The sequence below is a fragment of the Tamandua tetradactyla genome, chromosome 6, assembly GCF_023851605.1.
Source record: "Tamandua tetradactyla isolate mTamTet1 chromosome 6, mTamTet1.pri, whole genome shotgun sequence".
NCBI lineage: Eukaryota > Metazoa > Chordata > Mammalia > Pilosa > Myrmecophagidae > Tamandua > Tamandua tetradactyla.
The window spans coordinates 59,354,774-59,381,253 of NC_135332.1; the positions used below are offsets into that span (position 1 = coordinate 59,354,774).

At 52.9% G+C, this 26,480-nt stretch overlaps 1 protein-coding gene across 2 annotated transcripts in view; it reads right to left on the bottom strand.

The window, feature by feature from the left end:
• Nucleotides 1–2,320: 2,320 nt before the first annotated feature.
• The window catches only part of WSCD1 (WSC domain containing 1), a 42,699-nt gene continuing 18,539 nt past the window's right edge, over nt 2,321–26,480 (bottom strand). For both annotated transcript variants that reach the window (XM_077165629.1, XM_077165630.1), the window contains exons 4-9: nt 25,482–25,666; nt 21,713–21,834; nt 8,407–8,566; nt 7,375–7,539; nt 4,502–4,702; nt 2,321–3,186 (exon numbers count right to left, since the gene is read on the bottom strand). In XM_077165629.1, coding sequence (XP_077021744.1) covers nt 2,834–3,186; nt 4,502–4,702; nt 7,375–7,539; nt 8,407–8,566; nt 21,713–21,834; nt 25,482–25,666 — 1,186 coding nt within the window. In that variant the 3' untranslated portion in view covers nt 2,321–2,833. The remainder of the gene's footprint in view (nt 3,187–4,501; nt 4,703–7,374; nt 7,540–8,406; nt 8,567–21,712; nt 21,835–25,481; nt 25,667–26,480) is intronic.

Here is a 26,480-nt window from a genome sequence, read left to right on the forward strand (position 1 = left end):
CTCCTCCAACATCTGGGAACACCTGCCAAGTGTCAGGTGCCTTGCTGTGGGGAGAGACTCAACATGACCCAGATGGACCCCGAGCCCATCCTTCTACTCATCTGCACTGCTGGCTAAGGTGCCCAGTAAATTACAAGGCCACCTGAGCAGGCCACGTTCACCTGGAAGGAAGTGAGATCCATGGGCACCAGGCAGCAGTGGGTGGATCAGCCCATCTTTCAGGAGGCAGATGCTGTTCCCTCTCGACTCTCAGGGTGAAGGGAAAGCCCAGGAGGTCCTGGCCAGGCTGGAGTTCTGGGTGGTCCTCCATCCACACCTTTGCTCTTCCCAGACTCTGAGTCTTCTTTCCTGAAGATGGCCTGGGTGGCCCAGCAGAGTGAGGGTCAGAGCCAGAAAGGCAATCTCGGGAGGGGGCCAGGTACCCTGTTCTCCATGAGTCCAGTGCCTGCAGCGTCTTTTGAGACCCTAGGATTTGCTCTAGGATGCAGCCCCCACTGCCACCCGCCAACACACTTCCAAGGCAGGGTGGGAATTTCTGGGTGGGTTTCAACTGCTGGTACAACTCAGGAGAAATGGCCTCATCAGAGACCTTTACAGACTTGAAAGTGGATCCTGTACAAGTAAATATTTACAAGGACACTGGTGTTTCCAGTCATGAGCTAAGTGGTGCTGTGGGAGAGCCAAGCTCATCCTCAGCATCAGGGTGAGTTTAGGGGAATCTCAGCGGAAGGACCTGGAGGCCACCAGGAGCACAGATGCTCAAAACCACCCACTGGCAAAACTGAGGGCTGGGGGAAGGGTCCCTGTAAGGAAGGGCAGCTCCCGCTGCACACCACATCCCTTGCTCTCAGCCACCCTCCCACCCCTGGTCCAGCGTGTACCCCTGCCAGGTTCTCTCAAGTCACCCCCTCCATTTCTCCTCCAGATGCAGCTTGGTTCAGGCTGAGAGGACATCTCCTTCACGGTCCAGTGGGGTTACTCCAGGCCTGGAGAAGATGAACTCGGGTGGCTTCCCGAGTTCAGGCCCACCTACCTTCCTTCCTTGCGCAGAGGTCAGCCTGCTTCCTGGACACCCTGGGCCTTACCACAGGGTTGCACATACACCTCCAGACCCAAGTCCCCTAGTCCCCATAGCCTCATTTCTGAGCCCAAACCTCCAGGGAAAGTGGGCAATTGGCACCAACACTGCCCCCCTTCCCGCCTGGGAGTCAGGCTGAGCACGAGGTGGTTGTAAGGAGAGTCCCTCTGTCTGTCCCCACTCTATATCCTCCCCACCCACTCCCCTCCTTCTGCTCTACAGAAACGGACACACACCCCTCACAGTCAACTATTCACCCATGTTTCAAACACAGCAAGGTTTTCAAGCCTCTGAGCCTTTGCATATGCTGTTCTCGCTGCCTCAACTCTCCTTCCCTCTCCTTTGCTGGGATAATTTCCAGATTCATCAAGACCAGTTCATAGCACTGCAACGCACTCCCCAAGGTCCCAGCAGACTGGCACACACACTCTGCCACTGGGTGTGACAGCTTCTCCTCTGCCCCACCTCCCAAACCCCAGACTGTGAGCCCCCGAGGGAGTTGGGGGGGAGGGTGCCTTGAGTGGCCATCTCCCCCCCCACGGCAAGCATGCAGGAGGCATTGGCATCCTTGGAGTCTGCTAGGCTATGGGTTGAAGAAATGAAAGAATACATGGAAAAGATGTCAGCCTTGCAGAAACAGAGACAAAGGCTGTGGCAAAGAGGGTGAGTGCAAAGGTAACAGTGACAGGAAGAGGCTGATGAAAAAGTGACCAGAGAGCCCTGCCATCCAGGCCCGGAAGCTGTGGCCATGGCCTCTCCCCGAGGGACCTGGTAATGGGCTCTGAGACTCTGTCCCCAGGACCTGCCATGGGCTTGGGCTCTTCCTGCTGCCCAGCCTGGGCGCCATGGGGAGCAGAGGCCTGTCAATATGAGTTTGCAACCAGTTGTAGTGCTCCCCCAAAACATTCCTCCCTGGTCCCCCCATTTCCACCCCAAGCCTCCCCCGCTGGAGTGTGGGCTCACTCTGCTAGGAGTTCCCCTGGAGGTCCAGGTCTGGCCCCACTGTCTCCTTCACCCTCTCACCCCGCTTCCAGGGCATGGTGTGAATGCCCAACTTTCCCCGGGACAGTCAGGCAAGGAAACCCCACTCCGAGGAGTGCTGATACAGGGTGGATTGGAAGGGCATGGCTGGGGTGCACAGAACCTGTAGCAGCCGGTCCTGGGGAACGGGGTATGTGTGTGTGGGGGATCTGCTCTGTCCACAGTGCCACCAGCCCACCCACAGACCAGGGGAGGCGTAACTACAGAACTGGCGTGCCCACAGTCACGCCACACACATTTATATGATGTCAGACACGCGGGCAGAGTGGCACGGCCCAGAAGCAACCATCTGCGGCCCTCCTCGGTCCCAGTGGTCCTTCCTGCCGAGAGCACTCATTCCCGCCCAGTCCAGCACCCCATGGTCAGGCAGTCGCGCCTCCTTCAGCTCCCCTGGCCATGCATGAGACAGACAGACAGCTCTGGGGACATTTAACCCGGCACTGGCATGTGTGTGTCTTGGTGTGACTGTGCTTGTGGAGCCGAGCCTCTCGGTGCACTCCCACCTGTGTGGCTCCAGCATGTCAGTAAGGGCCCAGCGAGCGTGGCGTGGCGTGCACAGGGCGGGAATGTCTGTCCAGGCGTGGGTCCGTCGGTGTCTGTCCAGCGGCTGTGTGTGCACGCGTGGCGCTAAGGGCTGTGGCTGCCTCCCTGTGGGTGAGGCGTCTTGGAGGCCCTGGGAGGGCACAAAGCCTCGGCGGGGGCAGGTGGGGCCTATCATCTGGGCACATACTCGCGGGGCAGCCCTGCCCACTGGTGCTCGCGCAGGGCCTTGTCCACCGTCCGGATGTAGCCGTTGATCAAGTCCTTCATCTCCGGGGTGAAGGGCTCCGGGTCGTGGGGGCGCTGACCGCGCCGCCGGAAGCTGCCCTCCTTGTTGTTCTCCACGCACAGCAGCCGCTCCTCGCTGACCGACACGTTGAGGAAGGCCACCATGTCCCGCAGCGTGGGCACCAGGCTGCGCCGCAGCTCCTCGTAATGCACCACCAGCAGCCGCTTCCCGTACTTCAGCCAGTCCAGGACATGCGAGGACCACCACGACGCGTAGCTGTGCACAAAGTCCGGCCACTCTGAGGGGTGGGGGTGGGCGAAAGGAGTCAGGGTGGGGTGAGGAGGGAGTGCGGGCAGGCTCCTGGGCCCCTCCTGGCTTGTGTCACGTGGGGAAGCAGCCAGGATTTCTGGTGGCCCACTGTCCACAGCCAACCTGCCCGGAACCCCCCTGAGAGGAAGACCCTTTAGACATCAAGTGTGTGAAAGGTTAACCCGAGTCTGGGCTCTGAGGAGACCAAGGCCTGCCTGGAATATGGCGACCTCAAGTCTGCCTTCCCCAGCAGCATTTCCTTGGAAACATACCAAGTTAAGACAAATGCAGAATGTTGTGTGCCAAGAACTGGTTCTCTGTCTGGTGTGCTATGAAACCCTTGATCTTTGGGACTGTACCTGGACTGGGAAAGCTGGGAGTTGGACCCCAGATCTCAGACCCATGAGAAACCAAGGTTTTCCACACTTGGATTGTGTGGGAAACCATGGCAGTGGTTTCTGTCCATTGAACCACTCAGAACCTTGTTCTTGTTGGAGGTAATTATACATGGCCAGTGTGGGGGCTGGGGCCAAAAAGTGTGGGTGCAGATAACTGCAGGGGGTCTGATGAGGAGAGGATGCTCTGCAGGCTCGGTTTCCTGTTTCATATTCTTCTATAGAGCTAAATCAATATGGCGCTTGATTAAGGCTTAATGGTGTCTGGGAATTTGATTGGCTGGAATCTGAACCTGTGACGACTACTGGCTGGCCACACACGAAGTCAGAGGTGGAGGCAGCCTCAAACCTTTGCAGACAGTCTAAACCTGGGATTTCTGGTCCAGCAGATTAAGAAGTTAGTTTTCCTTTGGGTGGGGGGTGGGTTGTCTAGAGCAGCAAATGTCAAGAATCAGCCCAACAAAAGTTTCTATAATTAGGCTCTTAATACGCCTCAGAGACTGTAGGAGGCATTGTTTCCTCTCATCTGCCTGCAGCCCTGTAAGGTAGCCCCTAAGGGACGACCATCCTTGCCATTTTATAAACGAGGAACCTGTTCTTGGAGGCAGAGAAGGTCCACTTGGACCCCTTGCTCCATGTGAGCTACAGGGTGTAAGCAGGGATCAGAAAGGGTGTAGATGATTCCACCTTGGGGGCAGAGGACATTCTTGCCATCAGGCTTGGTGGTCCACGTAAAAGACCATGATGCCTGGCCCTGCACAGGATGGAGGGTGGAGAGGAGGTGAGCTGGGACACAGGCACAGCAGTACAGAGCCCCGGGAGGGTGGGTGTGAATGCACATGTGTGCGTGTCATCCCGCATCCTGATGGACACCGGATAGCCCCAGCCCCTGGGCCCCTTCCTGTTTACCTTTGCTCTTCCAGTTACGGTCAGCCGCGTAGCCCAGATGCCCAGCGCATTTCCTGTTGAATTCAGCCATTAGGGACCGGTAGGGGTTCCGGATCAGCAGAATGGCTGAGTCAAACATCTCGATCTCCCTCCTGCCACTCTCGTGGGTCTTCACACAGATGGTGCGTCGGCTCCGCCAGTGGTCCTTCTCACCCTTAAACCCTGCCCATGAAAAATGAGGGGGCCCCTTTGAAGGGAGGTGTCCATGAGCATGCAGGGATGCTCCCAAGTCCTTGCACAGTCTGAATGCCAACTTGGCACCTAGAGGGAAAACCGGCTGGGAACAGAGGACAAGGCCCATGGATGGCACAGCAGGAGGGCACCAGGATGGCCTGTGGATGGTTGACAGGGCAGCCCTTGGAGTGATCTGGGCAGGGGCATCTAACACTGGGGGAAGGTGGTGTTTGCTAGAGAAAGGAAATAATGCACCTCCTGTAGATCCCCAGAAGTCAGGAAGCAGAGAGCCTAACCATGGACACCAGAGATGCATGAATTTTGGGCAATTTCAAATAAACCTCATCAATAATGAAAGATGCAGGCATAGCCAGATGAAGAGCCTGAGGCTCAGAGTGGGCATGTGACTTGCCCAGGATAACACAGCATTATGACAACATGGCTTTCTCCACACAGCTTTGGGTCTCGCTTTGAGACCCCCAGCTCCCCACCCCCACCTCCCCACAGTAGGGGACATAATTAATCCCTACCATTAGATTTAAGAACTGTAAGTAGCTTTAGTTCCCCCAACCCCGATCTTATGCCATGGTCCTATAACTGGGCCCTAGCCTTTCATATGAGGCAGTTTCCCACAATGGGCCCCAAAGAAGGTCTGGCCAGGGTCTTGTCCACAGTGTTTGATCCCAGCTATGGGGACTCCATGATGCAGTTTCTATGAACAGAGCCCTGCTCCCATCAACCAAACCAACGGGGTCAATCTTCTTCCTGGACCTCTTGGGACAGGAAGGCCAGGCTCTACCCATTCATTTATAATCGCATTTTTATCAACAAAGTTTACAGGTGCCTGTTATGTGGCAGACTTTATGTCAAGGATAAAGGGATAAGAGCCAGACCATGCCTTTATGGGGCTTATAGTCAATTAAGGGGACTAGCCACATAAGACAGCCAAGTATATAATACACAGCATAAGAGTTTATGTGAGCGAAGACTAGAGGGACCAATCTGGGGCATGTAGTGGTATGTCATTGGAGGCTTCCTTGGAAAGATATCAACTGCACCTAGTCTCCTGGTCACAACCCAACAGAGCCCATGCCCTGGATAAATGCTACCATTCAGCTCTGGCCATGGGTTCCATAAATGCTCATGAGCTTATTTTAGGTTTTTGGAAGCCAAGTCCTTCTTCCTTCCTAACCACCCCACCCCTTCACGAATGGCAGCGAAGCACTGTATGTATAGGGAGCTGCAAGGAATTCCTTGATGCTTGGAAGATGGAGGTGTCTTTTGAATCTGGAAGTCTGGGCCCACCTAATAAAACCTCAATGCATGTTTCAAACTTATCTCTGCTGTGTTCCAAACACCAGAAGCCTTTGCTTTGATTCATTCCGTCAAACAGCTTGGCGATTCCAGGAAAAGGGGGAGTCAAATCACAGGCTGAATAAACTTGAGATCTGGTCTTTGACAACCCTGAGACACACTGCTGCAGCCCATTCTGACAGCAGCCTTGTGGCTCAGACCACGTTTACCCACCAGAGCCTGGTGGCATTGAAACTGCCTTGTGATTTTCTGCATGTGGGTATCCTTGCTTTGTCAGCACTCTGTGGTCAGCCCCATAAGGCTCAAGGACATGCCAGACAACATTAAAACCTCCTTATGGCAGTGTCACCCCAGTCCCTACACATGGCTGCTTCAGAGAGTGGACCATTTAGCCATATGCAGACCAAACAGCCAGCTGTAAGGTAAAGGTCTTCCAGGTGAAGTGACCACAGCCTGGGCACAGTGGGCAATTCCCAGGGAAGGAGGCCAGAGTGGGAAGGAGTAAATGCCTCCTTTAGCCTCCCTACCCTCAACTCCCAGCACAGGCTTCCATAATACTCAAGACTGCCAAGGAAGATGGGGCTGCATTAATATGGACAACCCTGGCTTTTTCCCAACAAGTCCAAAGACTGAAGCAGAAAATTCCAGGGTCCGTTGTCAAGCTCAGAAGTTTCCACTTTCTCTAGGATATTACTGATCTTTTCCTAAGCTAAACACAGTGAAGAAACAGAGGAAACGTATCACTTGACAACGGAGAAATATATTTTGCCAAATTTAGATGCCACTTGACTTGTCTGAGGCACTTAGTTCTTAAATAACACAGACCCGAGCCATTTAAGTTAATTTACTTGGCATAATGAGGTCTCTTATTTCTACAGGGGAGAAATTAGAAGCATAAAACTCTTGAGGATTTTTGGACCTAATTTAAAAAAAAAACATTTTCTCTCAAAATAAATATCAAAGAATGAGCAGATGAAGTCAGTGTCACCTAGTCACTGAGAGGTAGGAAATGAAGGGAAATTCAAGAAATGTTTATTGAGAAGGAGCCCAACCTGCTGGGTTTTCCCTTCACATCCAGAACAGGCGCTATACCCCATGGTTCTCCTCCAAGAGTGGTTCTAAGGCTGGGAGGCAAATCCTCAGGCTCCACCCCAGATGAATGGAATCAGGGTCTCTGGGGTGCAGCCCAGGAATCCGTGTTTAGCAAGCCCGCCAGGTGAGGCTTTTGCATACTCAAGTGTGAGAAGCGCTGCTCTAGTGCTCCGAGGAGCTCAGCTGGCAAGGGAACAGTCTTAGTCCAGGTCACGGGGAGCTGCCTTCCTCCTTGCCCTAAAGATTGGACTTACCTTTGTTATAGAGGGTTCCGTCGAAGTAGTAGCTCCCTGTATAGAAGCCGGTGGCGTGCTCGATGAGGTGCCGCGCCCAAGTGTTCCCGGCTCCTGGGAAGCTTGACAAAGCTACAAACACTTTGGCTTTGGTGGGCAGGAACCTCCTGTCTGTGCACCGAGTGTCTGAAAGTCCAGAAGTTGTCTCAGGGTTATTCACTGCCATGGTAACTCAGAGAGTCACAGCTGGAGTCCCCTAGTCAGGGACTGTTAATCCAAGACTCCCATTTAATAAACAGGGAAATCGAGGCCTGAAGAAGGGAAGGGATTGGCCACCTGGACCTGGGCTGCACGGGTCGGTGGCTAGCCAGAGGGAGCCCTGGTGCTGAGGCCTCCCATGCCCAGCACAGTGGGTTGGGAATCAGGTGGCATGTGGACCTGCAGCCTCAGTTTTGTCTCTGTGGCCACAGCCACATCCTGGCTCCCAGCACGTTCTCGGGGTGGGGAAGGAGGCAGCCACACACCCAGGGACAGCCATCAGTGAGCCAGGGCAGGCCTAATTTCAGGCAAGTAAATTTTCTGTTGCTCATCTTCCTTCCTCAGGGCTGCTGCAAGGGGCACCTGAAATCATCAGGTGAAAGCCCGAAGGGTACCCGGCTAGTGTGGACTCACATCAGACGTGGTAACGTGGTAACGTACCTCCCCACTTACTCTTCCACTTGACCCCTGAGGCTGCCCAGGGCCTAGACACAGCCCAGAGGCCTTCCTGGTCCCCAGTTCCTGGACTGGCTCTGAGGCCTCAGGGGCCCCTGGGCCTGGGGTCCAGCCTTCAGGGAGAGTGGAGGCTGCACTCTCCCATTATCCCCACTACCCCCTAGGAAGCTGGGTCTTTACGGACCCTCTCCTCACCCCAAGACTGCACTCTCAGCCATAATGGGCACCTCCACATCCCGGGATCTCTGCCCTGACCCCCCCAGCTAAATGCCACAGCCAGTGGGCAGGACAGGGAGAGGCCTGCAGTCCTCGCCCACCTCTGGGGGGCTCTGCACTCACCTTGCACGGGTGTCTGGTAGACCTCGCAGTAATCCCCCAGCCTCTGTGCCTCGGGCTCCTGGCCACACAGAGAGTCTTCGGCAGCATCCCGCAGGCTGAACTGGGGGGTGGGGTAAGCACAGTAGCACTCCCATCCCCTGAGGACGGCCAAGGGGAACTCCTGCCAGGGAAGGAGGGGAAGAGAAGGAAGCATCTCAGGTGAAAACAAGGACCACATCTCTCGCGGTGCAGGTGCTGGGATGGGTGGTGGTTTGTGTGGGAGCCGCAGTGACAGCTCTCCACGGCCGGGTGCTGTGCCCAAGCCCAGGGCAGATAAAGCACAACCCCACGTGGTGTCTGTCCCCAGATAGCTGATGGGTGGTTGGGGTGACAAGTGAACCGTCACAGTGCGATCGGGACAATAACCCAGGGGTGGGCCGAGCATGGCAAGCACAGCACAGAGCCCGCCCAGGACTGCTGGGGTTGAGGAAGGTTCTGGAGGAGGTGATGCTGGAACCGCGACTTGCAGACATCGAGAAGGGTGTGGGGAGGGCCGGGAAGGGAAAGGGTGACTCTGGGGGGCTTGGCATGAGCGACACTGTGCTGGGTCACGGTGGGGTGGGTAAGGTGGCCCCATGAGTCACACCTTTAACAGCAGCCCTTGAACCCCGAGTGAGGTCCACCCTTAGGGAAGACTGGAATCCCTCTGCAGAGGGCCAGAACCCCGGGGCACCTGGCCAGCTGCCTTCCTGCAAAGAGACTAAATCCAACCCGCTGCAGCACGGTTCGGGGCACAGACTCCCAGGCATCTCTCCAAAGACAGGGAGGGTGGGGCAGAGGAGGTGCCGTTCCCATCCACGGTGCTCAGGATGGGGGTACTCCCAGGCACAGGAGAGGGGCGGCACCAGCTCTGCAGGTCCACCCAGCTCCTGGCAGCCTCTTAAAAGGTTTCTTGCTCTCTCTTGGAGAATCCACACCAGACAGCAGCTCACACTGGGGCTCCGGTTTCTGGAGACCTGCATGTGAATTCCAACTTCCAGGCTGGGTGATTTGGGGCAAAGTGTTCAGACCCTCCAAATTTCACCATCATCAAAAGGTAATAAAATTCCCCTTGCATGCTGGTAGTGGGGACCCGAGGAGTTGGCTCCCGGCTGCGTGGCCCTGGCTTGGCGCACAGTAGGAGTACACAGAGAGCAACGGGCCCTCTTCACCTCCTCACCCCATGGGCATCGGCCAAGGCTTGCTCCCAAACTCATCCACCTGTCCTATCCCACGAGTATGTTTCGGACCCCATACCAGGCAGCATGGGCCATTCAGCCCCATTTCATCTCTGCTCCTCCCTGCATTTCACTACCGGGAGTGCAGTGGGGCGGGAAAGGGGGAGGGGGAGCTGTGTACAAGTGCACAAGGGAGGGGAAGACTCCTCAGTGCCAAGGGAAATGCCACGCAAACCTTTTCATTTTGTGCCGACAGCAACATCTCATAAATAAATAAATAAAGGAACATCCATCATGTTTTCTGAAGATGGCTTGGCAAAGCCGGGGATCTCGGCACTCAGACGAGACAACAGACGGTGTTCCAGCCAAGGGAGGGCAGATGCAGAGCCTGGGGAGGTTATCTGAGGAAGGTGATCAGGAGGAAGGGCTGCTGGGCGGTGCCACCCCTTCCCCCGCAAATGTCCGGCTGCTCTGGTAAGCACAGGCTACCTGAGGCCGCCCCCCATTAAAGCCTTGGCTCCTGCCTTCCCGCTGCCTCAAGGCTTAAGGGCAGCTTCACCTCTGCCAGGTCTCTCTTGCAGAGCTGAGCTGCCTCGCTGGGTGGCTTGGAGAAGATATGCGACCACGTCTGTCACACTCCACCCCATGCCCTCCACATTCGCACGCTTCCTTTTGCACTAGCTGCTTCCGGAGCACAAATTCCCTCCTGTGCTGGAACAACTCTCACTTTCTATGGGGCCATAAGCAAGTCGCTGCCCCTTTCTCTGTCTGTCAGATGGACAGATTCCAGGGGTCTGCCTGCCTGGAAGAGTCAGACATTCTCATTTCTCCTTAGCTCTCTCAGTACCCTACTACGCAGAACCCACCCCAAGGATCCTTGGGACTAGGGCATCTATCCCCACGCCTTCCCTGGAAGAGGACTGAGACCCAGATTTCCCCAAAGATGGGGAATGGGGCAGCAAGTCTTAGGTACCCACAGGCTCCCCACCCAGAGGGACCATGGAGGAAACACATCAGGTGAAAACAAGGACCACGTCTCCTGCAGTGCAGGCATCTCTCCAAAGACAAGGAGGGTGGGGCAGAGGAGGTGCCGTTCCCATCCACGGTGCTCAGGATGGGGGCACTCCCGGGCACAGGAGAGGGGCGGCACCAGCTCTGCAGGCTCAGCCAGCTCCTGGCAGCCTCTTAAAAGGTTTCTTGCTCTCTCTTGGTGAATCCATACCAGACAGCAGCTCACACTGGGGCTCCAGCTTCTGGAGACCTGCATGTGAATTCTGACTGCCAGGCTGGGTGATTTGGGGCAAGGTGTTTAGACTCCCCAAATTTCACCATCATCAAAAGGTAATAAAATTCACCTTGCATGTGGTAGTGGAGTAGAGAAAGTTCCAGGTTCACAATCCAACAGACCTGAACTCAAATCCCCAGTTTCAGAGTTCAGTAGCTGAGTGACCTTGGCCAAGTCATTGCCAACCTGAGCTCTGGTTGTCTCTTCTGTAAGTGTTGGGATGATGAAGGCAGGATGCTGATGCAAGGAGCCCAGGCCAGGGTCCAGCATGTAGCAGGGGCTCACCTATTCTTTTCTTTCTTCTTTCTCAAGACCCTTCACTGAACTGGGACCCGGTCCGGACCACCTTTCTAACACTCAGAGTACCCGAGAGTTGTTTTCCTAAAATTCCCTGCTTTGGGTCCCCTGCCAGTCCCCAGAATCTCAGACTAAGCCATGATTTGGTGCCCCTCACCCAATTAGCATTTGTGGTCCTTGAGACTTGATCAACTACATAAAGAAAAGACCTGCTTTGCAGACTTAGGCCTGGCCACCGTCAAGAGCTGCAGGGACCATACAGTGCCGGACGCACGGCTGAGCAGCTGGATTTGGGAGTGAGTGGACAAAAGACCCCATTAGCACCTTCACCTTGATCTCGTCCCCATGGTCCCCAGGCCAGTTCTCAGCAGAAAGCAAAACTTGTGACTTGACCCACAATCAGAGCACGGCTGGCTTTTCTGGAAACAAGCTCTTCTGCAGATATGAGTTAGTGCGCGGCAGCCACGAGGACGGCAGCCTCCGGCCCCTGCTGCTGCCATCCATCCTCTCCCACAGAGAACTCGCTCCACCTCTCCGCAGACCAGTGCTTCCAAGCAGGCACATGCAGAGGACAGAGCAGGCTGTGTCACCAGCACTTCTGTCCACACTGGCTTTTCTGGCTGCTCCATGAACCTCAGGACCTTGGTACATGCTATAGCCACTGTCTGGATTGTTCTTTCCCCAGATACCCTCATGGCTCTCCCCTACCTTCTTTCAGTTACCTTCTCTGGGGAGACCTCCTCACTCCCCAGTCACTCCATTTCATCCTCACTGAGACACCCCAACCCCTTGCCATGCTCAATTTTTTTTTAATCGAGGAGTAAGTCACCTCAATGAAATGTTCTGATCTTAAGTGTACTCTTCCATCAGTTTTAATGAATGCTTATCAAAACACACAGCATTTCCATCCCACCAAAATTTCTGTGTGCCCCTGCCCAGCCAACTTCTCTCCCCCAAAGCAGACACTCTTCTGATTTCTGTCACCACAGATCAGTGCATCTGTTCTAGAATTTCAAACATAAAGAACTACTTGGTAAATATTTGTGTCTGTGTCTGGTTTCTTTCATCAAGGAAAAAATGCTGTAAGTCATTTCAAGACTGGGGGTGCGCAGGTAGTTCAGTGGTTAGAGTGCTCGCCTTTCATGCAGGAGACTCAGGTTTGATTCCTGGACCAGACACCCCCCCAAAACAAACAAACAAACAAAAAAGAACGAGTAGATTGCCCCTTTTGATAGCCATATAGGAACTCCGTGTGCAGATGTATCACAGTTTGTTGATCCAGTTGCCTGTTGAGGGACACCTGGATTGTTTGCATTTTTGTTCCATTGCAAATAAAGCTGATGTGAATATTCTCATACAAGACTCTTGGTGAACAAGTATTTTCATTTTTCTTGGAAAATACCTATGATTCCTGCTTCAGATTTCTCCACGGCACTCATCACCCTCTGGTATACTAAATATTTTACTTACTTCTTGGTTTATTATCTGTCTCTATCCACTATAAAGTAAGCAGGAACTTTTGTGTGCTTTGCTTACTGTCTTATCCTTAGTAAAGAGTATCTAGGCCATGGTGGACACTCAGTAAACGTTTGATGGATGAAAGCATGAATGAATGAATGAATGAATGGAGTTTCTAACTCCATCAAAAGTTATTGGCAATGGAGTTGGGAGATCCTTCCATCGGCCATCTGGTTGTTTCACCACTGGCAGGTAAAGAAAGCACATGACATCTAAGCAAACTCTCCTCAACATCAGAAATCCCATAAGGCTCTGCTGTCCTGGGATTCCTGTTCAGAGGAAGAAAATTTCCCCAGCTGGGCCAAGCTGTGCAGGGTGCAATGGCTGTGTGGCCCCTCCCAGCTGTGAAAGCAACTCTGATGCTGATGCCTTGCAATCCTCTGTCCCAGGACTGGGGAATAGGCTGCCCCTGCCAGTGACCCAAAGATTTTGCTGTCTTGAGTGGATTAAACTGCCAAGTTCCTAGGTATTTGCAGAACAACGCGGGAACTGCAGACAGTAATGTGGTTTTATTTACAATATAACCGCTTCGGTAAGATCACTGGATTCTGAAAACACAGAACAATTTTCAGCCCCTTGGGGATTTCTAGGACATGATTTCCATAAAAATTAAATATTGATGAATTTTCTCTCTCTGCCAACTTCTCTGCTCCCTGCCTCCTCCCCTCCAAGCTTCAGTGAGAGAGAGACCAGGGAGAAAAGGGAGAAAACGATCAGGGAAAGCAAGGCAGAAAGAGAGATGGATGTCAATGAAAAGGAATTGCTTCAATCAAATGGGCCGCAGGTTAAAGAGGGAGCCAGCTCAGTCTGTCCTTGGGCAGGTGGGTACTGCATCCTGAATCCATGCTGAGCCTGAGTGCCCAGGATGGGGGCTCAGGTGGGGAGTGGTGAGGCCTGTGTTGAGAGTGGGCCTGGGTCTCAGCCAGGTCAGAGTTTGGCAAAGGCAGGGCCCTGAGGTGGTGGAAGGACTGGACATGCCAACAGGCAAGGAGGCAGGGTCCGACATCAGGGACCTCCAACAAACCAGACCCTCTGGGCCTCAACTGCTCCATCTTCATTCTTCTTTGAACACCATTCTTGATATTCCCAGGATTATCCGAATCACAGCGATTTCAGAGCTCACAGAAGGGGAAGCTGAGGTTCAGAGGCAGGAGATGAACTGATTTCTGGCCCATCAGGGTTAGTGGGAACAGAAGCCAGCCTTCTGGACCCCCCGTTCATGTCTCTGCCACCCCACCACACCCAGCCCCATAAATACGATGGACCTTCCTGGGAAAAAGGGATGGAGTTTTCAGCTCTGACTATTTTTTTTTGCCTTTAGAGAAGTTCCTTTCACTCCAGAAATGGGTCTGGATATTAAATATACAAAAAGGAAAGAAGACACCCTTTGTATGAGGCTGCAGGGACGTCCCCATCGGAAGGCAAGACTATTGCTTTCAAGCAAATGTCGTGTTGAAAGAAAAGGCCTCCCCGATACTGTAGCTGAGGGCCGTGTTTCCCTCTGCCCTGGTATCTGATGGCAGAGTGGGGGTCTGTGTGGTAGGGGGTGGTGGCTACTGGGCAGTGGAAACAGCCCAAGGCTTGTGGTCAGGAATCCCTGGTTTTAAATCCCATTTATGTGACTGCTGACAAACCACCAGGCATCTCTGAGCCTCAGTTTTATCATCTGTAAAAGGGGCATAACTGGATGACCAAGGGCTCTGGGGTCAGACAGGTAAGAAATTAAGTTCAGATGGATTGAGCCTTGATTTTTCCATCTCTAAGGAGGATTTGAGGATTGAATGAACTGCACTGAAGGTACCTTTCAGAGAGCAGACACAGCAATTTGGTTGGGTCTGAGTCTGGGTGAGGTTAAATATATGGGGGTGGGGGACAGGCAGGGGCTTTGTCCCCTCCCTCAGCAGCTCCTCTTTTCCATGTAAAGAGCTTCCTCACCAGTCCCCATCCAAATTTCCAGCCTCAAAGGTGCTGGCAGCTGGAGAAGAGCAACTCTACATGGGCCCTGTAAATATCCTCTCCGTGGACGTGAGGAAAGGCCAGGCAAGATTGTCTGGGGCTACCACCGGTTAGGAAGCCCAGCCAGGCTGGTCCCAGAGTGTCTCCCTATGGATATTCTCCTGAGTGGGTATTCCCCACAGACCTGAGCCCCAGACAGCAGACCTCTTTAACCCACCTCCAGGCCATACCTCCCATATTCAAGGCCAAACACCCAGTGGAAAGAAGAGTGGGTGAAACCTACTGCCCGACACAGAGTCATCAAATCATCGAGGTCCCAGGGTGCCTGGTTTCTGCACGTCTGGGAAGGGACTGGCCCCTCCTCATAGGCAGATCCTCAAACATCCCACACAGCAAAGGAACTAGAGGCAGATGAATGCTAATCATTGCAATCAGTTTCTGGAACACCAGCTACTTAAAAATATAAATTATGAAAGTCTTTCATGACCACAGAAATCATCAAATCCTTATCACCACCTGGCGAGGTCTTATCACTTCCCCAATCCAGTTTAGCAGGTGAGGAAACAAGGCTTGGGGGGTGTGTGATTTGACCAGGATCACAAAACAAGAAAGTGGCAGAGCCAGAATCTGAACTCAGATCACGGCGACTCTAAAGCTTTCCTCCCATCATCCTAAGAAATGGATCAAGGAGGGATTGTCACAATGTATCATATGTCTTAAAAGTACACACATGAAGGGCACATATCCTTTGACCCAGAAATTCTACATCTGATACCATATCCCAAGGAAATGACTGTGAATGTGCTCAAAGCGCTAACTTCAAGGATGTTTAAAACAGTATTGTTTATAATGCCAAAAAAAGGAAACAGCTGAACGGCCACAGAAAACAAAACACCTCCCTGAAATTCAGAGCAAGGCAAGGAAAAATGCCCATGACATATTAAATGAAAAAAGGGAACCAATATATGAGTCAATTTTGGTAAATCAAATTCTAAATACATATACATAAAATAAAAAACCAAAAGGATTTACACTAATAGCAAACAGGATGTTATTCATTGTTTTATCTGAGACAGTGGAGCTACACGTGAAATTTTATCTTATTCTTGCATTGCCCAATTTTCCAAATTTTCGAAAACAGATGTGTTCTATCATGGTAACCAGAAAACAAACAATAAACGTTCTTTAAAAAAAAGCCACACAGTACAATAGCAACAGGTTTACTACATACTTTTTCTAAGAAATCAGAGCAACTCCCTATCAGTCACTTAGTGAAAATACTCAACGGCATGTTGGCAAAGCAAAACTCTGTAATAGCTAGGGTGTAACTCACAAAACCCCAGTCCCTTACAGACCCAGATGAAGATATGGAATTGTTGTCACCTGGAGACAAGGAACCAGGACAGCCTGCATCCGTGGGGACCCCCGTGGGTCTATGAAGAGCAGCCGCCCAGCAGAGAACAAATAAGCTGCTCATTAAACAGCACACTTTTCACCTCACAGGAGGGCAGTTAATGCGACCGTTCAATGGCCAAAGAAAGAAAAAACCTTAGAAGAAATATCAGTGGGAAAACATCCAGGTCATTAATACTCCGCATGAAGAACTTATGCACCCAAAAGATGACAGAAAGAAAGGATAAGCCCTTTCTCCCTCCTTCGTCCTCTCCCTCCAATGCCTTTACCCATAGATCCACCGATCTCAGCGCACACAGCAGAATAACCGGTAAAGCGTCACAGATCACCACCCTGTTTGCAGATGGTGGTAAATTTCACGCATCATTCCCATCACTGAAATGCACGCTCCCACGAAGGTCTCTCTGCTTACCCACAAAATATCAGGCTTCAAAATTAATGACCCCAGATCCAAATTGGTATCAACGCAAATATCTAAGCTCTGTTCATTCTCAGCCTCCAACTAGAAATAGAAGTGATAGGCTCTTGGGGGCTACTGAGACTGAGCAGGTTTCCTTCCATCTCCAACACAATCGCAGAAAACCAGACAAGACCATTTTACTGGGCTTTAAAAACGCATGACACTGGTCAAGGCCCTCTTGTTAATCAGATAATTAAGATGCTGCTGATTTTGCCCCAAATGTTCTTTCTCAGTCAAACTACGCTCTTGGAGCGCCCCAAATCTGTTTCCACTAACTAGCAAAAAACAGTAGAGATTTTTTCGCTGAGGCCACAAATAAACCTCAGATAGTGCTCGAAAGTAGGGGTGCTGCAGGGAGGGCTCCACCTCTTTTCGTGCATTCAAGCCCCACCTCCCACATCTGCTGCTCCCAGCCCCACTGCCCCTAGCCCCCACTCCAGGCTTAGCAGCTCTGCCCCATTTAACATTCTACTGTGAGCACTTTCCCATCATAAAAATCTTTGACAACATTTTCGATGGCTGTATTATCACCCTCTGTATGGCCGAGGCATAATTAAACTGTCCCCATTATCACAGGGCACTGGAGCTAAATTTTCAGCTAAATGAGGAAAGGAGGAAGCTGCCATAGGGCCAACTCCACAGCCTCGATGCCACTGGCCTTGCTGGGTAGGCATGCTTGGTGGTTCAGCACAGGGAAGCATAATCCACATTGGAATCCCCAAATTCATCTCTCTCACTGACCCCAGCGTTCAGAAGAGACCAGAGAAAACCATTTGCTTCAAATGGATCCCTGGCCTTCAGAACCAGTCAGAGACAGATGACTTCCCACCTGATCCTGCATCCAGCACACCTCAACCCTGGAGGGAGAATTTGCGTCTTCATCCTCACCAAAGAGTTGGAGAAGGCAGTCATTCAGGATTCAGACCAGTGGGGAGGTGGGCCAGGCCTGGGCACTGCAGAGCCAACACGTGCAAACGGGCCTCCGAGGGCAGTGCTTCACAACGGGGGCTGGTTTTGCTCTCCAGGGAACATCTTTCAATATCTGGAGATGTTTTTGGGCATCACGCCTGGCTGTGCGTGTTCCAGGCATCAAGTGGGTCAAGGGGTGAGAGATGCAGCTAAACATCCTACAGTGCACAGACAGACCCCACAACAAGGAAGAATCTGGCCCCAAACATCCGGAATGCTGGAGGCGAGAAACCCTGCTCTAGGGTGAAGTGAGAATACCAGACGCTGTCGAGCTGAGCGCCCAGGCGGGACTGCAGGCCTGTATACCCACATCTGCAGGGTGAGGCACGGGACAGGCGATGGGACTGACTGTGACTCTAAAGCTCACTCTGTTGGGTAAGTGGTGGCCTTCTTGGAGAGAATGACACCGGGGCAGCATTCTTGCACAATGTGGAATCCCTGACTCCAGGGCCAGGTCATAGGTCCGCCCCTCTCACAGCTGGGGCTATGGCATCTCTGAGCATGACCCGGAGCACTGCTCTCTGAGGCTACCTCCCCAAGAGGTCCAGAGAACCCCCAACCCCAACTCGCCAGGTCTGCTCCCTGACCCGAGCACCATCATCCTCCCGGCATTTCCCACTTCTCCTTCCACTGTGTCCCACTTGGAGATTCTGCCCCTGCAGCATCCCTTAATTCTGCTCCCCCTTTATTAGCTCTCACCCTCTCCCTGCTTCAGCACTTCCTACCTACAGCCGCCAGTGCCATGCTCTTCATACCATTCCCTCCCTATCACACCATCAGCAGCTCCCTTTTACCAGCCGAAAAAAGGACTGGGCTTTGAGCTAGCAGCCAAGGCCCTTTGCAATTGTTTCTGCTTGGTAGAACAATTCCTCCTCTTGGAATGCACTTGCAAAACCTTTCGTGCACCTGTCAGTATTGCCCTATGTCGTTCAGCTCCCCCAAATTTCAATCCTGCTCTCTTCTAAGCCTCCCACCAAGCTTCCTGCATCCCCTCTCAAGCACTGACCCTACTCTGCCACGTGTCAGCGTCATGTGAGTTCCTATCTTAGCTCCAGTCCAACTGGGGGCTCAGTCTTATGCATGGGGCTGGGTATCACCCACCGTGGGCTCCGCTGGCACCCAACACATTGCTTCACCCACTATAAGCATCCGCACGTGCATTTTGCCAAAGCCCACTAAATACCTTCCTTCAAGAATCCAATTTCAACTTTAAAGCTGGAAATGATGACTGGGCTCCTCACAGCTGCAAAATTCTGCAGAAGGAAACAATGGGACTTGAGGAAACACCCACCCTCCCACCCCGGTCAGATAAACAGGGGAGGCGGGGATCTGAAAAGCAGTGTCAGCACAGATTACAAAGCCCATGTGTCCTGAGGGCAGAGGCCATTGCTTAGAACCCTGGATGCCCTTTCAAAATGGTTCTGATCCCAACACCTCACAGCAGTGCTAGCCAGAGCACACGCAGGTGACCTGCCCTTGAAACACATCATGAGGAGAGACACACAGGTGCCAAGGTGCAAAATGGCACAAGACACCGGGAACTGGCAGGTATCTTTTGACACATCACTGATGTGAAATTGCAACCATCTGGATTTGTGCCAGAAAATATGAGGCAAGGCTGACAATAAGAAGCTGACAACCCACTCGCTCGGTTCTAATGGGCAAGTCCTAATGGGCTGCCCCTGAGGAGGGGCCCCCAGCATTTTGGGACATCAGCCTAGAAGGCTGTTTTCAAGTCACCCTCCCATGAAAGGTCACATCCTCAAAACATGCCATTTCCCTCTCCTGCAACGCTGGGGGCTTGGTAAATGGGTCCAACCAGGGCCAGGGGCAAGCTGATGAACCTGATAAAGACAAAGGCTCCCTGATCCAGCATTTCCTAGGGATGTTTTCTCACAGATCCACTCTGACCTAGGTTCAAGAATAGCCAGCCGCAGAGCTGTTTATAAAAGCAGAACTGGGGACTGTCTAAATAAATGATCGTCCAGTCATATAAAGGAATACTCTGCAGTTATAAAAAAGAATGAGAAAGCACTTTCTGTGCTGATGTGGAACAATCCGGAAGACAAATTGTCAAGTGAAAAGAGGCAAGTCCAGCACCATGCATGTGCAGCCCCTGCCATCCGTGTGTCTGCACAGGAGTCATGACACAGACGCGACAGAGGAACTATTTGCAGAATCTTGGTTGCCTCTTAGGAAGGAAACTGGGTAGAGGAAAGAGGGATGAGAGGAAGACTGTTGTCTCTACACCCTTTGATATCTTTTTATTTTGTTCCATGGGAACACAGTACCTATTAAAAATGAAATTACAAAAACTCAAGGCACACAGCTGCGGCGGCTGCCTGCTGCTTTCCCTGTTGCTTCTTTTCATCTCTCTCAACTCTTTCCCCCTACACTCACTCTCCATCCTCCCCTCTCTGTCCCACTAGAGGCAGCAGCGTGTGGAAGGCGCCTCGTGTGCGCATCCTCACCTCTGTGAACCTCTGCTGCCTTTTGCAGCAACCAGGGATCAGCATATCTTCCCCCACCGAGGCGCTGAGAGGTTTAAAGCAGGTAACCCATAGGAAGACCCCAAGCACAGTGCCTGGCACACAGGAGGACACCCCCGTGTCTGCTGAGCCCAGGGGAGACCTCCTTCAGCCTTGTCTGCACCCTCTAAGTTCCTCTGACTCTGACGGAGGGAACTTTCCCGAGAACTGCTTTGTGCGGCAGGTGCAAGGGAGGCCCTGGGAAAGGCAGCCCGTTTCCTTGCAGGTGCAAGTAGGGGCCACCTGGGCAGGCATCAGTGCCACAGCTACCCAGGGCTCTGCTCTTGCATGGGGGCCCAGGGGAGGAAGGTGTCCCGGGACCAGATGTCTGTGACTCAGGAAAGCTGCCTCCTTGGCTCATGGCATTGCGTGAGCCAAGACGTCCTTGGAGGCGGCCTCCAAGTGCCGGTGACGCAGGAGAGCCACTTCAAAGGATGTACTTGTGTAAGAAAGGAAAGGAGAGGCTTTGTTCTCCATCCGCCCTCCAAGGGAAGCATCTTGCACGAGTTGAGGATCAAGGGAAACGGGAAGGGCAGCTCCCGAGTTGGGGGTGGTGCTGGATGTTGGGGGGCACAGCCGAGGATGCACTTGTTTGTGTCCAGTCCCATCTGCTTTCATGGAAGCCCTTCAAGCCACCAACAGGCTACGGAGCTGGACTGTCTGAGTTCAATTCCCAGCTCCACCATTTAGTGGCTGTGTGACCTCAGGCAGACTGCTCAACCTCTCACTGCCTCAGTTTCCTTACCTAGAAAATGCAAACAATAGCTGTCCATATCCACAGGGTGGTTACGGGGACTAAATGAGTTAGCGCATGGAAAGAGTTTGGAACAGTTACTGGCATGTAACAAATGATCAGTAAATGTTATCTATTCTTCATCGTCATCATCACCCTCCCCTGCCCCCCACCCCCAGGGCTCCCCTCTCTCCTTAGCATTGGTCTGTTAAGCTGTCAAGCCTCACAGCGCCATCATGGGACAGCTACTGAACCCCAGCACCTCTGCACCAGCGTCAAACCCCAGCTGACTGCCCCCTAAGGCTATTTCTAGAGTCGCAGTACCCACCTGAGCCAGGGACCACTGGATTCCATCCCAGGACCCCAGTGCCCTCTGGACACAGCCTGTTCCCCACACTCCCAGGCCTGCTTCTGCAAGCCTCACTCAGCCTTGCCCAGCTTTCTTCACCCCAGAGCTAGGATGTGAGGCTGGGGCAGGGGCCTCTGGCACCCAGCCCAGCTGTGCACAGTCACATTCCGCTCTTCAGCCAGGGCTGGTCCAAAGGGGACACGTGCAGAGCACAGCCCCTGCCACCAGATTCACAGCCCAGGGCTGCCTGCGCAAACAAAAGAAAACCCGTCCACTGTCCCCAAGGCCTGAGCCGGAGTCTTCTTACTTCCAAGTCAACTCCATTTAACATCTGACACTCAGGCTTGTGGCAAGCTCACATCAGGAAAAGGCACGACCCTTTCAGCCTTACAACCTCCACTGACAGTTCCCCACCCAGCCTCGAATGGCCGGCTCAGCTTGGCGCTCCCACCTGGTGTCCAGTGTAATGCCGGCCTCCCACCCCTGTCTCTCTGCAGCTCCCGCCCCGGCTCCGGGCGTGGACGGCTGAGCCCAGCACGGGCCCCGGCTCCCTCTCTGGAGACCACTGCACATGCCGGATTGGGAAATTAAATTGGTCTTACTTTCTGGGAACAAAATCCCGAGCAGGTCTCCACGGTCACATTGGCCTGTGTCAGGGAGTCAAGGAAGGCGTGAGTGACGTTCTCGGGCAGCCTGAAGCAGCCGCGGTAGGTGATGGTCCTTCCTGCAGGGGAGGAAATGGGTTTCTGGTGAGAAACAGTGCCCACAGTCGTTGGCACCTGTCAGATGCCCAAGTGGGTGTAAATATACTCCAGGGGGCAGCTTTCAGGTCAGCCAAGCCACACCCTGACAGACGCCAGGCACCAAACCTCAGCCACCCAAGGGGCCGCTGGGATGTCAACTTTCAAGCTCAGGTTCGCTTCTCCCACCAGTTCTCCCGGCTTATGTCTGTCCATTATCTTCCCTCCCTTCCGCCTCTCTTCCTCCCTCCCTGCCTTCCTTCCTCTTTTCCCTTCCTACCTCCCTTGTTCCCTTCCTTCCACAAATTTGTACACTGGGCATCCTTCTATGTGCCTAATTCTGTACTAGGTGATTGGAGAGGCTGATATTGTGGGAAAGCCTATGTCCTCCCAGAGCACGCATTAAAAGAATAATAGACTTGGAAATCTGAAATCCTACCACATTCCTCTTGCTGCGTCATCACAGTCACACCACTGCTTTGCTTTCTAGCAAGTTCTGCTTCTCTCTAACCTTGGATTCCCACCCAAACTCTAGAACTACTCCCAGAGTCCACACTGCCAAGGAAGTCTCCTGCTAAGTTGTTCTGCAGACCTTCTCATGGACAAATCTGGCTCCCTACTTGGCTTCCTCTGCACTGAACATTCTGGAATGTCCCAGCACTAACTGCTCATATTTCTTCCAGACTCATTCGGTTGCCACTTGGCATCCTGATTCCCATCTCATGCTGGTTTTCACACAAGTTCTCCCAGCCTCAGCGTCTCTCCCAGCATTCTTGATCTGCCATTTCTCCTGGACAAAAGTGGAAACCCTCTCACCAGCCAGAACCTCAAAGGGCCAGGCTCTGGTTCTTGGCCAGCTCCACTGGACAAGGATAGACACAGGAGAAATAGGTTCAGTGGTATGTGGCCAGAGGTGGGCCATCCAGACAGGCAAGACACAGGAGAGTGGAATGACCAGGGTTCAAAGCAAATGCAGACCACAGGGAGGTCAGCAAGGGGCCACAAGGGCCCCAGAGCAGAGCTCCTGGTGGGAGAGCTGTACGTGGACCACCTCTGTGTTCCCCACACTCAGCCGTGACCTTGACACTCAGCTGGTGCTCAATAGGCATATACTAGGTGGATGGATTGAATGAGATGACACATGCGGAAGCACTGCATAAACTGTAACGTGTTAAAAATGTGTGAGCTACAGAAGGTGATAGCAGCAGTCTCTAGACTTCACTGATGTGACTGTGGGAACAGGCTGGCTATCACCTGGTGCAGGCTACGCCACAGCCTTCTCCCTCACTTCCAAGGTTAGAACCCAGTGGCCACTTAGGGCAGAAAAACTCTTTCGAAGTGAAGACTTCCATGAGATGCTCAGGCCCTACCCCTGCTCTGGTCATGGGTTTGGCTGCTTCCGAGTGCTCCTTGCTAAACAGAAGCTGCAACTGAAGTTGGGTTATGATCTGGTCACCTCTGGACAGATGGCCCCCAGCTCCTCCCCTCCAGAGGAGAGTGGGAGAGCCAACTTGCCACCTCGAGATCAAGGGCTGGCGTCAACAATTTGACCATCTGTTTCCTAATCAATGGGCAACCTGAAGCAAAGCAATTCTCTCCAGAAGCCTATGACTGAGCAGCCAGGAGGGGCTGGCAGGGCAACCTAGCATCCACATATGGGCCCGGTCCTGCTGGGATCAGGGGTCAGGGGTGGTCAATGTTGTCTGATTCTAGAAAAATTAAAGATCCAAGAAGCCAGATTACAGCAGCAGATTGGTCATTAGGAAGCTCATTTGGATGGCCAGGTGATAGGTAAGCTCCACCAGGACAGGACTCTATCCAGGTACCAGGGAAAACCCCTGTGCCTGGGATAGGGCACGGCTCAGAGTAGGGGACAATGGACATCTGTCAAATTAATGAACTCTTTAATTAATCCAGCAGCTGAAGTGTGTGCTCTCAGTGTGGCCACCCTGGCCCAGGCACCCTGATCTGGACCTCCCGTTTCCAGGGCACATCTGTCTGAATGTGCACCCAAGGGGCCTCACCATCCCCCCAAAGGCGAAGCATCCCGTCACTTCCCTGTTACTCTGACCCCACACCCAGGCCAGTACTGACTTTTTAGTCTCACCCCCAGTTCTCAGGGCTGGGCTTCCGGTCTCACTCATCGTTAGGCGAGCCCTTCCAGGAGCCCCTCTGCAGCCTTGGCTTCTGACCTGCCACCTCTTCTCTGAGCTCCCATCTTTGGGGACTCAGGGACCAGCTTTCCCCAAATCCTGGGGCTGGGGCCATGTCCAGAGGCAGTGGTGTCCATGACCCCATGTGCCTGGAGCCTGCGCGCTGTGTGCCTCTAGCATCAGCTGGCCCAGCCTTGCCAGCGGTGGGGGGAGGCCTCTTCCCAGCCGGCCCCTCCCAGCCATGAAAGGGGTGGCCCTGATGTGACGTGTGCAAATATGTGCAAACACATTTTAAAGGAGCTTTTCGTCCCTAGACTAAATGGATCTGGCTCACATCCAGCAAGGAGGACAAATCTGACCTTCAATCTCATCTAGCTGGGTCCCTTCAATTGTAATCTCTACCTGATGAATCTTTTAGCTGAAATTCCTGGGGATCCAATCTTGCTGTGTGATGTATCGGCTTACTCTCCCTCGCGGTCAATTATTTCCTCCAGAGTTTTTTGATTTTGAGTCATAGCCTCATCTTCATGGGACCTGACCACTGGGGGACCATGTACAGCCTGGGTTGATGGTTTGGCTCTCAAGAGAGATTGTGCATTTGCCTCTGCCAGGTACTCCCAGGTGAGCAGGGGCCCCTCTGACGTTAGAGCTTTCTAGACAAGGCAGAGAGTATAAATTCGATTTCTAAAACTCATGAAAACTCAGGCCTCTGGTTACAAATTCTCAGGAAGACTTTTATTGTTTCACCTGAAACCCAGGTCAAAAAAGACAAGCTTTCTTATTATTTCCCTTAATTGGTGGGTGGTAGGGATTTTTATAATCTAAACTTGAATGAATTATATCTTGGTGAAATTGAATCTCACCTTTACATAGAGGTTAAAATACAGTTCCCTACCCTGACAGGCCCAAGGTCTCTTTTCTGTCTTGCTTGGGTACTAACACCTGAGCCCCACAGCAACGAGGACTGGCAGCTTCCCTCTATTGAGCCATGTCTCTCTCTCAAACAGCTGCAGTTCTTAGCTGCCTCTTCATTTCAGACCCAGGGATTTCTCTACTTCCCTCCAAGTTCAGGTATGCCTTTAAAATAATGGCTGATAAACGTCATCCAGCATTTCTTAGTGTTTTATAGGTAGGACATTTTAGGATTATCTCGCCTGCCACACTGCTAGAAATTTCAGTCTGCCTCTGCTATTTAAGAGACTGGAGCCCAGAGAGGGGAAGAGAACTGCCTGAGGCCCCACAGCATGCCTGAGGCATACCTATGCCTAGACCAGGTTCTGTCTCCTGCAGGGAACAAGGAACGCTGTACCTCGATCATGATTTCAACTCCAGCCCCTGCCCTGCGTGAGCCCATCCAGGGAGTGAAACAGGAAAGGAAGGCAGAGGTTCTGCCCGGGGAGTTGGACGAGGGGTGGAGGGTGGGGAGCAGCTGGGGAATGGAGGGCAGACAGCGCCGAGGGGGAGGCCGGCACACTCACGTTTCCTGGAGCCTGGCTGCAGCTCCTCCACGCGGTACACGGAGAGCCGGTCAACGCCCCCACACACCGAGCCCTTCTCCCCCTTGCACTCCTGGTTGCACTCCTCCAGCCCGACGCTCGCGGCGGGGAGCCGGTTCCCGCAGTAGCACTCGGCACCAGCCTCCAAGCCGGCATAGAGGTAGGACCTGCAGGGACAGCGGGACCTGCGGTCAGCCTAGAAACTGGGCCTGAGCATGGGCTAAAGTCTCAACTGCCCAAGGGTCTGAGTGGGGAAGGGCAGCTGGAGGAGGGCTGGGCTTGAAGCTAGAGTATATGGCTGGCCTCAGGGATCAGTCTGCAGCCAGACATTAGGGGCACCTGGCTAAGTTTAGGAAACAGTCTTTCCTTCGTGATATATTAATTTAATCAGCCCCATTAGTTCCTCTTGTCAGACCTGAGCTTGCCCTGTAGGCGTGGAATGTGGTTCCAGGCTGCAATGGGTCTGAAACAGTTGGGGTGCTGGTAAACCAGTACTCAGGGTGCAGGAGGGAGCCCCGATTTGCAGCGTTTGCCAATCTCTGTGGAGTAAATACTCCCACCTTAGCAGATTTCAAGCTACCAACAGTTTAATAACAAGCTGACAACATTCCTGAAAATTTCACAGTTGGCCCTGCGGAGTGGCTGGAGCCAGGTCTGGTTCAGGCACTCACGGGCTCAGAGCACCTCCTGTGGCCACCACATCACGCCCGCCCGGCCCTGCGGCCCAGCCCACCTCCCCCCAAGCCACGCCTTCTCCCGTATTCCCCAGCTCCATCACTGCAGGCGATGAAAGGCTGGAAATGGCATCGATAAGGCCTCACATGGGATTTTTTTTTTTTTGACAAGTACAGTGTCCAGGAATCAGACTCACGTCACAAGGGATTATAGCAACAGAAAGAGACCAACATCTTCAAACTCTCGTCTCAGTGGACCCAGATGTAAAAAGTGCAAACTGAAAACCCAAACATGAGCTTCTAGTCC